This window comes from Neopsephotus bourkii, unplaced genomic scaffold, assembly GCF_033783945.1.
Source record: "Neopsephotus bourkii isolate Nb327-2 ecotype Australia unplaced genomic scaffold, CSIRO-AGI_Nbou_v1 NB_196, whole genome shotgun sequence".
Taxonomy (NCBI): Eukaryota; Metazoa; Chordata; class Aves; order Psittaciformes; family Psittacidae; genus Neopsephotus; species Neopsephotus bourkii.
In genome coordinates, this window is record NW_026900709.1 from 16883880 (window position 1) to 16896239 (window position 12360).

Consider the following 12360-nt stretch of genomic DNA (forward strand, 5'->3'; position numbering starts at 1 on the left):
CAGACACCTTTAGAAGTTTTGCTCCACAACAGGAAATCTGAAAAAATGGGATTTTTACATCTCTCCAGGTATGCTACCTTGGCAGTCGTAATGCTCCATCTAGCTAGCTCACTCCCTCAGGGAACAATAAAAGGCGTTATTTTAGAGGAGCCTTTAAAGAGTTGCTGTGCACACAAAACCCCTCTGCCTTGGCTGGGTTGCTCTAGGACCCAGAGTGACTGGGATTGACAGAAATCTACACCTGAATGAATTTCCCCTTATACCTTATAAGGAATCCAGGGAAACAAGGAAGTGATAACCACGTTCATGTTACTTTACGCACAGCTTGCCTCTTTACCTGCCCAGGTAGCCCTTGTTTTCACTTTTAGTCATACTCCATGCTGGTAGGGCTGAAGTTTCCTTGCAATCTGGTGTAGGTGACACCTGAAAACATACCCTCCAGGACTGGGTGATTTTTACGACATTCTGCCTTTCTGCGGATGATAATTAACACGCTAATACTTTCTTGTCACGCAGCCAGCACTGAAACCGAATGGGGATTGAATTGCTTTGCCTCTGTTTCCTATTTCTGCACAGAAATAACTATGTGCAAGGTAAGGCTCAGGGACAGAGAACTCCATTTCAAAACCATCTTTGCATTGTTTCTTGCTTGAATTTGACACAAAATCACTTTCTGTCTTCAATATTTAATCATTGCTTTTTGTTTAATTACTTTTTTTTTGTTTGTTTGTTTGACAGACTGCTGTAGGGCTGCCCTGCAAATTCACCTAAGATTTATGTGGTCATTACGTAGCATGACATGTATCAAAGAGATGGGCATTTGAGCAATTTAGCTTATATTAATCACGGCTTGATTTGCTGAGAAACTTGATACTACATATGTGACTGAGTGTTTCATTGGTACTTGCATGATAAATTAAAATCATATCAAGTATCTACAGGCATGAGTGAAGCAATTTTAAGCATATAGAGTGAACATAAAGCTGCGCTTTTAGTACCCCTGATTATACTGGAAATGTCCTACCTACGCCATAGCAGGAACACATCTAACACTGTCAGGTGCACAGGAGAAAACAAGTAACATTTTCTCAGCGAATGGCATCCATAAAACATGCAAAAGTGAGTATGCTGATTGCCAGCAATTGTGTGATTTTAATTTTAATTAGATGATAAATCTACTAATAGAAATACTTTTACAAAGGAATTTTATCAGTAATCTTAAATATGGCTATAAGTATTCATTTTTCACCTCTCACATTCTCTAAAAGCCAACATTCTTCATGTATTGAATGATTAAACACATTATTAATATTTTTCTTTATCTTCTTGGATTTAAATTTAGGGACCTGTTCTCAGGAAAGCGCAGTGACTTGTGAAGATTGTTTGCTTTCCGGACCACACTGTGCTTGGTGTTCTCAAGAGGTAAAGTAAATGATACAAAAAAAATTCAAAGTAAGACTTAGAGTGGTTGTACTAGCTCTGAATGACGAAGTATTGACTTAATTGGGTCAGTCTGTGGTTTTGTAATGCATGCAGTGCTTAGTGAAGCCTTCCTGGGAATCAAAAGTGGAATCTGATCTAGCCTTTACAGTCTATTATTAACAGTTTTGTTGCTCTGTTTTTGTTTTGTTTTGTTTTTTAAAGACAACCTTCCTCATCTAAGGCAGAAATGAAAGTACTAGCAGAGGGGCTCAGTTCGTCAGCCTCAGGGCTGACCCACTCATGGTGCTGATGTTGAAGAATCAAACATCAAGTCAGAGACCAGACTGCATCTTATACATTACATGCAAAGCCAGACAGTGTAAACAGAGGGTGCTTCAGTCAGTTTGCATATACAAACGACTAATATGTGGTTGATTTTAAGTATGATACTGTCAGTTTAATAACTAGCATGATATAGTTGTAAGTGCTTTGGTTAAAACATGAGGCTTAAAAAAACCCTCTGGATTTTTCCCCATATATCTGTTGCAGACTTTCTTTGTAACCCCATACGAGCCACTTAACATCTCTGTTTTTAAAACTTTCACCTGTAAATGATGCTAAATAATATCTCCCTACTTCACAGTAAATCCTCTAGGACTTAGTTCATAAGTGTTAGCAAGACATCAGCTATCAAAATTAAAAACTTGCCAGAAATAATAGAGAAATAGTCTTTTTCATTATAGTTTCTGATTTACACCTTTGCTGTTAAAAGATATTTCTTGCTTTTTTGAATAGCAAAATGATAGCTAGGATGAGACTAACATAACTGCTTCATGAAGTAGCTGACAAAGACCAAGCAGCAGGGTTCTTTTAAAAAAAGAAGTTTTCCAAGAATAATATAGCAATTTGCAAAAAAAATGTTCCTACGGGGAAAACCCCAGCCACAGTAGTGTGTTTGCAGTAGTTTATGTTTGTATTTAACCACCAAAACTGAAATGAAATTTGATCACAGAACTTTGACTCCTGCCAGGGATTTTCAGAAAACAAAAATGAAACACAATTTCATTATTAAAAAAATAAATAAATGAAAGTGGAACCATTGAAAACTTCATAGTGGTAAACATGGTTTGTCAGTTTGTTTGTAGGCTCATTCACTTGTTTCCTAGAAAGCAACACAACAAGAGTGCCAAATACGTAGGAACTTTAGTGTCAGAGTAAACACAAGTGCCTCCAAAGAAACCACTGTTTTCTGTAGGATAAAAACCCACCTTGTAATTGTATTTGAAACATGAGTTTGCCTTTTCACATGTTTTGAAAAGTCAGAAAGCATGTAACTAAAGGAGATGATATGGATCTCCCTGTGAAAGTTTTATAACGGTACATGACTTCTATGCGCATTGTATTCAAGAAGTAGTTGGTGAGATTGAACCACTTTTCAAATCAGGTGTCTCACCATTGCTTCCCATAAAGTATGTAAGATCCCTGATAATTTTCAGGCATGAAAGGTGGCATTTTGGTGGACAGAAGGGTCCTAGTTCTGGTTTTAATAGGTTCTAAGTAATTTGTTTTGCTTTGGATGGGAAGTTTTTCAGTGGACTGAATTTAAGAATATCTGTAGCTTAATGGCTGAACCCTGGATTCTCACCCAAATCCGGGAGAAAAGAGCAGCCCCATGTATGGGCTCATGACCATCATCCAGCAACTGAATGTTTTGGTACTGTTTCTGCTGGGCATTGCCAAGATTTTGGTCAAAAGTTCTTGCAGTGTCCAGTTCAGAAGGCAGCTGACTGATTTTGAAGATCTAAACTCTAGACATAGCTCTAGGAAATGGTAATAAGGCACAGAAGCCTCTTTGTAACCATTAACTTCTCTACGTGGGATAGCACCTACCCTGCAGCAGTGTTGTGGAAAGGAATGCATATCAAGTGCTTTGAAATGAGTAACAAAAATAAACTGCAAGCTATCTAACCAGTATCAATAGGGCTTGTGGTTTCCTCCAGATGAGAAAAGGTCAAGTAGGACGGTGGGTCAAACATAACCAGATAGATGAGTGCATGCCAGAAGCCCTGCTGATGCTGGGGAGTGAGGAAAGGAGGCTCTGGGGCTTGTTGGGCACCAGGCAGAGTAACAAGGACTTGCTACCTGCTTCAGTGAACATGTTAAATGGGTGTTGAGGAGAATGAGTAGGTCAGAATAAAACCAGTTAACACTGGGTACCGCACTGTTTGCAACAAAATTTGTAGGAGTCTCTTAGCTGCAAGACCTCTTCTGTTACTAAATGATGTTGTTCCATCAGCAGCTAAAAATTGTTCATGAAAGACTGATGAATCAGTGGCTTAATCCTGTCATAGAAAAAATATGGACTTATAGGGGCTTTGTGTTATCATTCCCAGTACTGTAAGAAGCCAAATGCAGTGAGTGGCACAATTCCCATTCCACAACAATAGAGCAGTTTCTCCCAGAATACCAAACTGGTGTAAGTCACATTAATTATACACCTGTGTGACATGACCCATGAAGGGCAAATTTAGATTTCTGTGCCACCTATATTTCTTTCTGCACTAGTTTGCACTAACTTGCGCTTTTGTTTCTGTTCCCTGCATTGGATTGACCTTTCATCAGCCAGATGCCTGTGGCTGGTCAGTAAATATGTTTAACTCATCCCTTCCTTCTCCTGTTTGCTTTAGAATTACACAGACTCAGTTGGAACTAACGGGAGGTGTGATACCCCAGAAAATCTTTTGTCAAAAGGATGCCAGTTGAATTTGATTGAATTTCCTTTTTCAGAAGTAGAAATTCACAGAAACAAGCCCCTAACTGTAGCGTCCCGGAAGACAAGTTCTGATGTTACACAGATATCTCCTCAAAAACTAACTCTCAGGCTTCGACCAGGTAAGTCATTCAGTTCATAGACATGGGATATAAATGTTTTTATACTGAAGCTTATCAGACTGATTGGTCTTACAAAAGAAACCCTGTGTTGAGTCCAAAATTATCTGTTGACTCATCAGATGAAAACTAGGTTTGACTGAGTGAGTTCAAGACACTTTCAGAAGTGCTGGGAACATTCAGAAGAGCTGGGAACTCTATTGAAGTTACAGGGAGAGAATGGAAACCCCATATATCACCCCAACCCTGTGCCTCTACCTTGCAGGTCTGACAAAGAGCATACCTCAGAGGCAGCATAGAATCTTTCTTTGAGGTTTTACAAGGTACCAGTGACATTTATGGAAACACTCCAGACCTACTTTGTGGTCCTTAAGATGTGATTTTTTTTCTGGAGAAAATCTGGAATACAGAAATGTAGGAGACAGTTAGGTCATATCATAGTGTTGAAACTGAGAGTAAAATCTATGTGCACACTCTCGTTTTCTTCAAATATCTAAAGTACGTGGTATGTCGCATTAAGTGCTACCTTTAGTTTTAAATAGCTTCATAACTAGTTTTCTGAAGCTACATATTGCTGAACTGATGTTCTCCTATTTTTTCAAACAGAGCAATCAGTTGTAAATCTGTGTTTACGGCTTTACTGAAGAACAGTTTAGGAAAAAACCCACTAGAACTGCTTTTCACTTTTTAGATCCCTGTTTGAGACTTTCATTGACAGAGAATTTTTAAGGTGATTAATTTTCTTCATCCTGCTGGTGATTTAAAATATTAGATGATTTTCACCATACATATATTTATGAAAAAGTTGGCATTGTTCATAACTTTTGTGTAGAAGAGCTAACATGTATCCCACTTTCTCATGACCTTAATAGGACATGAAGAAACAATACAGATCAAGGTTCGACAAACTGAAGATTATCCAATTGATCTATATTACCTCATGGATCTTTCAGCCTCCATGGATGATGATCTGAATACAATCAAAGAATTGGGCTCAACTCTTTCTAAAGAAATGTCAAAATTGACAAGCAACTTCAGACTGGGCTTTGGGTCGTTTGTTGAAAAACCAGTTTCACCATTTATCAAAACTACGGCTGCAGAAATAAGCAACCCTTGCAGGTAGGCAGCAAAAGTATCTGCATCTGTTTGCGTGACAGCATTAAGTCATAATATTAATCTTTAGGATAAAATTAAATTCAGCAACCTCACTGGAACTTCTTCCAGCTGTAAATGAGTCAGTTTTGGAAGCAAGATTTGGGTTTTATTTGTTTCACACTCTCCTCATTATTCTGTTGAGTCTTACATTATTGGGAGAGAGGAATCTGGGAATGATTCTGCTTTTTAGCTTTTGCTGATAGTCATAGATGTCCTTAAGAGGTTAACACACAGGTACGCAGAATATGTATTTTTATTTAATTTGCTAGAATATATACATATATATAAGAATTTTATGGCACTGCTATAGTAAGCAGGTGCAAGCTCAAACCCAACACAGAATAGCAGCTTCATTTACCCATCAGTGTTGTCTCCCTGCTTTTTTTTCCCCTTAAGTTCTAGCAGTATCCCCTAAACTGCGGCTGCCCTAATCCTTTTTTAATTTACGTGGAGGAGAAGCTGTGCTCTACAGCCTGAAGCAAGACTGCAGCAGCTTGGTGATGCTCTCTGAATGTCATTAAGGGACTGAAGATCCTAATGTGCTTCTGAGTACTAAAACAAAGCACAGCAGGGAGCATGGCAAAGACTGCATGTGTTTAAATGGCTGAATTACTCTGATCTCAAAGACGTTTCCCAGGCTTTATGCAGACCACTTTGTATTGCCCACCCCACTGGATGCTCTTTGATCTTATGTTTTCCACTAGATCTGTCTCAGACACAGAAGATACATGACCAAAACCTAATCCAGACAGGCCTGCGAAGTAGCCTTTGAAGTGATTTTTCACTCTGTATTATCCATAAGCTGTCTCACTTATCTTGTAGAAGTGTTCCATACGATTGCTTACCCACCTTTGGATACAAACATGTTTTGCCACTAACAAATGATGCTGAAAAATTCAATGAAATTGTGAAAAGACAGCGGATCTCTGCTAATATAGACACTCCAGAGGGAGGTTTCGATGCAATTATGCAGGCAGCTGTTTGCAAGGTAATTGAAACTTCTCAGGTATTCTATTAATTATTCTGTTTATTTCTACTTCTGGTATCATATGGTTGTATTTCAAAGCAGCAGATCGTTATTTTTCAGGATTATGTTTTAATGCAGTCCAAGAGCCTCATTTAGATTTGTGTGAAAATACTTTTGGATCTATCAAGTAAAACATGCGTATTGCAATATTTTAGTGTTTCTTTTTAGTCGCCAGGGATTAAAAAACCTAAACAACTGTGTAATTACTGGGTTCATTTTCTTGATCGTTTTTTTCTTTAAATATTTTTGATTAACTATGTTTAGAGTGGTAAGCAGATTGCAATGAACATGGCCAGCCCATGTTATTAAACACAAGAATGGGGAGACAAAATGTTAACCAAAGAAAATGGAATGAACATTATCTCTTAAGAAATGTTGTAATTTTGACACTCCCTTGAAAGTTATTCTCTTCATTTATTTTGAGGTGCTGTGCTCCAAATCTTTTGCTGATTTTCTCTATTGTGAGTGCAATACAGCCTGCTAAACTAATGCATTTTAAATGACAGGAAAAAATTGGATGGAGGAATGATTCTCTACATTTGCTGGTGTTTGTGAGCGATGCTGATTCCCATTTTGGGATGGACAGCAAACTGGCAGGGATTGTTGTTCCTAATGATGGGAACTGTCATTTGGACCACAATAATGAATACTCCATGTCAACCGTTCTGGTAATTTACTATGAATTCTATACAGCTCTTACATTCTGGAAATTAAAGGATGGGTATGAGAAAATTAGAAAATTAATGAAAGTATACCTTTACCACTGAAATGTGTCTAAGCTGGGGAATTCAGATATTGCATGTAATGTATTTTATTTGTAATTACAGATTTCAGTAAAAAGTGTGTTTCTGTGGAGCTAGGATAGACTACAGCTGGGAAAAAAGGAAGCACAAATCTTATTCCTGCTAACCTGTAAAACACAAGGAACAGGACTGACTGATATTTCCTTCTACAGAGAAGGCACAATTCACATTAATCTTGTTCCCTGTAAGGGTGTGGTTTTAGGAGTTCCGGAACTTGTGAGATAATGTGTAGGAGAATTTACCATCTTAAGATTTCTATTCAAAAATACTGAATATATACACTGTGGTGTTCAGTGTAGGACAAATACCCAGTTGCTCTGGTGCAGTGTTATTCTTTGGATTATATATATAAATGTCTCACAGAAGCTACTGAGCTAAGTGTCAGTACTGAGGCCAACACTGTACCTTTCTCAGAGGGGTTTCCTTAAAAACAATGCAAGGAAATTATATACGCTATCTTTTATTTTGTATACTTGTAGTGCCTAATTACAGTTTATAGAACACAGTGCTAATCATGATTACTTGAATGTGTGTTTCATGGGAGGTAATTAGCAACTGGATGCACATGAAAAACGGGTTAATATGGCTCTCTTCTGTCTGTTTTCAGGAGTATCCCACAATCGGACAATTAATTGACAGACTTGTGCAAAACAATGTTTTGTTAATTTTTGCTGTAACAAATGAGCAAGTTCACATATATGAGGTAAGCACGTTAAAACGTTCAGTTCACCAGTACTTGTTTTAAAGGTTACCCTTTTCCTGATACAATAATTCTAATACTAAGGACTGAATTCTGTAAGATATTTATGTAATAAAAATAGCTGGGAAGTTATATATCAGAGTAAGACTCTTTTACTTAGGAAGTGCTTCTTCATGCAGTGAATTTGATATTCTCAAGTAACTCTTACACTAGATTTTAAGTTGAATCACACTAATTTTTTAAGTCAAGGATTGTCAAAGTAAGCAATGCTTAACTATTGAGTATAATCATTATGATTAGCCTTTTGTATTTTATAAGGCTAAAGGACGGTTGAGCTTTTTCCTACTTTTATAAGACACATATGCATTCCGAAAGACACAATTTTCTTCAAGCCCAACTCTGAGATCATGGTGTTGTGTTTTTTTTCTGCTGATCTGAGAGTTTTATTAATTCTTCCTTGTTTCTGTGTCTCTTTCCAATGAGACAAATAGGAAACTAGGGACAAGATTAAAAATACCCAACATGATGGACAAAGTCCTCTTCCTTCATGTGTCATTCCTCATGTCTACTGAGGGGAAACACTTCATTACAGGAATTTTTAACATTAAGACTGGTAGAATCCTGCTCTGTGAATTAATCTTCTGCTCTGTGAAGTCATGTCATGGGAAAAGGAAGCCAGAAGAGAGGAGAGAGTAGAGTAGCAGTTCTCACAGATATGCAAAAGCCTTACTTTTAATAAATTTCATAGCATTCATACCCGCAGCTCCATCAGTCATCTGTGCAGGCAGCTATTTTCAGCCTCCACAGATATAAGCTCTCTTGAAGCCCGATGCTTCTTTTGGCCTGTTGGATATTCCAGCGGTGAGTTGAGGCAAAGTCACAAACAGCCTCTTGACTGCTTTTTGCAGTAAATATGAGCAAAACCCCTCTATGATATAATAAGAAGGGTATTGGCAATTCTCATTTCCTTTTCTGTCCAGTCCTGCTGCTGGGAAGAAATCTTCACATGCAAAAACAAATTTTACATAAGAATTCAGTGAAGATAAAAAGGGCATTTGCAGCCTAAGCTTGGCTGCCTGGCCACATGCTGCTGTGTAAGAAGGGGGCAAGAGAAATTGTGCCTCTGAATGTATTCAGGTTGGTTGAGAGGGAGTCAGTAAGGGTGATCCTGCTGATGCAATAAATGTAACTTTTCAAAGGACAAACCTTCAATTGGCAATCCTCATTAAAAGCCAAAAGTAAAGGAAGGAGAAGAAAAGTGCTCCTCTGGTGTGATAATCTCATGGAAAACAGAAAAGCTAGGGGAAAAGGACCTGTGTTACAGCAGAGAGAGCAGATGAGTCCTTGAGGTACTCACCACTATGACTGTTTTCTCTACCTGTCCTCTCTGTAACCCAGGGAAGATCCCCCAGTGCTTCTGCAACTGATTCCAGTTGTAGAGTCATCTTGAGTAAGGCTAATGCTCCAGGTGTTTGAGAAGAGTTACAAGAGTCACATCTTTCATAAACTGTTTCTCAGATTACGCACTTGACAAGGGAGGACACCATCTGCATCTTGGAATACTGACTACCTGACTGTGTTAAATACTGAGCTGAAGTGTGAAAATGTAGATCAACTATGTAGAAGTCAATCACTTAAAAATGAAGCGGGATTCTGTAGTCATAGCATAGATTAGATAAAATTTGCGCATTAAAAAACTTCCCTGAATCTCATTCTTGCTTAACAATTTCTTAATAGGGGCTCAATTAATGACAAGTGAAACAGTTTTCCTGATTTTAATAGGAACTGCATGAACAAGGGCTGTTCTAGGAGGTAGTTCGGAGCTCTCTCTTTGATTTACAAAGCCTTATTTAGTCCAAAGAAACTTTCTATTACTGATGGCATCATATTTTCCCTTGGAATTGGTGGCAGTCACCCTCAGAGTTGGCCAACAGTGCTTTTATCAGGAAGGTTCTATTTCAGTATGCCTGTGTCAGTGCTATACCAGTATCAAAGTTATCAAGTGGCACCCTTTGCTTGCTGGGAACACTAAACAAAGATTTATACCTAACAAAAAAAGCAAGCCATTGTTAACCCAACTGGGGAATGGTTTGTTCTTGTTACTTTCTTTGTTAGGAAAAAGAAGTGCAACTATCTTCTATCTTGTAGGCTCTATAGTAATCTCACTCAGTATATTCTATCTGCTCCTTTCATCTTTTAATACTGCTTTCTGTCACTTAATAGAATAGCTATAGCTGTTATGTTCTGCTTTCTATCCTGGAGGTGATGCAGAAAATCAGTCATAGCAAGCACAAAAATCATGTATGTCTCGCAGTGCAGATTTTCCACACTACAGTATACTTTCAAGGGTATATGTAGGACCTGCAAACAGAATAAGTGCTGTGTATTCATTTGCATGGTTCAAATTTGTAATATAAATACAAACAACAAGGTGTTCATGCTTAGGACTGTAAAAAGAATAAAAGCAAGACAATGAGAGTTATTCTGGTGTTATGACAACTGAAGTAACCTGGAAGAGCTGGGAGAGGACTCTAAACTGTCACTTGGGCACACTTGTCTTTGTGTTTTGTATCTTTTCAAACACCTCAGTGATGGAGATTCTGCAATCTCTCTCAGAAAACCCTCCCAGATTTAATTATCCTTTAAGGTGGGAAGCCTCTCCCCAAATATTTCGAATCTACCTGAACTCAGCATCTAACTATATCAGACCTCAAAACCTGACCACTGCTATTGATAATTCAGTTCTTAGGGAAAAATGTACATTAAAATGACTGTCAGGACTTAGAAAGCACCTCTTGAAATAGACTTGATGGATTCCAGTAGACTTAAGTGCAGTTTTTCTGATTGCCAAATATACATATTATATTTCTAGCCCTGTATAATCCCCAACAATTTAGCCCAAAATGAGTCAGTCATCTAATATTCTTGATCCTCTTTAACTGAATTTTCAGTTTATCCACTTACATGTATCTGTATTATTATCTAACACAGAAATATTACTGATTGCACAAGCACGGAATATGTATGTTTGTAATATAGCTGGTGTTGGTTTTGATCCTTCTATCCAACCCAACAGCTACTGTACTACAATCTAGCTGCTATTATTATAGATACTTTTTGCAAGTAGAATTCTTTAAAAATTTATTCAAACTTAGATAAAGGAAAAGACTCCCTCTTTAGTCCTGACTAAGCACCATTTCTCTTGAAAGAGAAATTGCTCTGCTTTGGACAAATGATTTTCTTTTTATATCACAGGAGAACACATCTTGAAAATTAGGCTTTCAGCCTGATTTCCACTGCTGAAAATCGAACTAAAAATACTCCAGTCTCCATACTTATGCAGAATATGAAATATGTTTTATAAATTTGGCATGGCACTCTATTATGATGAAAATTCTTAGATATGACCGCACTGAACTGAAATACGTAATTGTCAAAACTCAGTAACACTAATCAGAGTATCTACATAATGGCAGTTCACGAGTATTTGTTAAAAGACTAAATTCTATTACATCCCTTGGATATTTTACAACAGTATCACTCCAAAAACATCAGTCTGCCTTACCTTGTTAATGGTTAAACAAAAACATTTGCTAAAGGGTAAGATTTAACCAGTGGAGATACACACTTAGACTGGGTTGGCAACGCCATCCTTGCATCACCATGCAGAAAATCTTTGTTCAAAGAAGAAAGATCAAATGAAGTCTTCAGAACAGTATATCCCTGCTGTATGGTTTGCATGCGGCAGATTAAAAGGTGTTATACTTTATATTCCAGGTTTATCGTATTTTCTGTAATTACCTTTCAAGCGGTCCACGTGTACAAAATGAGGAGTTTCAATATTCTAAGAATTCTTGAGAGAGCACTAATCAGAGGAGGAGCCAGGAATACAAAGTCACCAGCTGTAACAAAAAAAAAAATGCAGTTAAATCCCATTGATTTACAATAGCACTTTAGAAATCTAATGAGTTATAAGTATTCCTTATATAATATGTAAAGTAATCGCAGGGCTTTTGGAGATGTGAAGTATAAAAGAGATAATAGGGTAACAAAATATCCATGTTTATTAAAAGCTCTCTGGATTTTTTATTAAAACCACAGCATTAATATGATAAATTGAAAAAGAAAATGAACATTGCAATGTGTTTTTTTAATGATGAACACTTATTATTTTCCAAAGCATGGGTACAAGCAAGAGAAGTTCATGTAGTTAACAATCAGGCAACATAAATTTTAATTAAACATATTTAAAATCTAGCTGTCATGTTAGAATCACAATGCAACTTAATGGAAAAAGAAAACTTATCATTGAAATAAATTGTTAAATTGGCACTACATTATTAACACAGTCAGCATACAATTAC

At 37.3% G+C, this 12360-nt stretch overlaps 1 protein-coding gene across 7 annotated transcripts in view; it reads left to right on the plus strand.

Annotated features, from left to right (window-relative positions):
• The first annotated feature begins 201 nt into the window (after window positions 1-201).
• Window positions 202-12360, plus strand: part of ITGB6 (integrin subunit beta 6) — a 98374-nt gene continuing 86215 nt past the window's right edge. For 3 of the 7 annotated variants that reach the window (XM_061344181.1, XM_061344183.1, XM_061344182.1), the window contains exons 1-7: window positions 322-593; window positions 1343-1422; window positions 4110-4314; window positions 5184-5430; window positions 6289-6454; window positions 7000-7161; window positions 7904-7999. In XM_061344181.1, the coding sequence (XP_061200165.1) occupies window positions 533-593; window positions 1343-1422; window positions 4110-4314; window positions 5184-5430; window positions 6289-6454; window positions 7000-7161; window positions 7904-7999 (1017 nt within the window). In that variant the 5' untranslated portion in view covers window positions 322-532. Of the gene's footprint in view, window positions 594-1342; window positions 1423-4109; window positions 4315-5183; window positions 5431-6288; window positions 6455-6999; window positions 7162-7903; window positions 8000-12360 lie in introns of all 7 variants that reach the window. The other 4 variants (XM_061344184.1, XM_061344185.1, XM_061344178.1 and 1 more) reach the window with 4 other exon arrangements.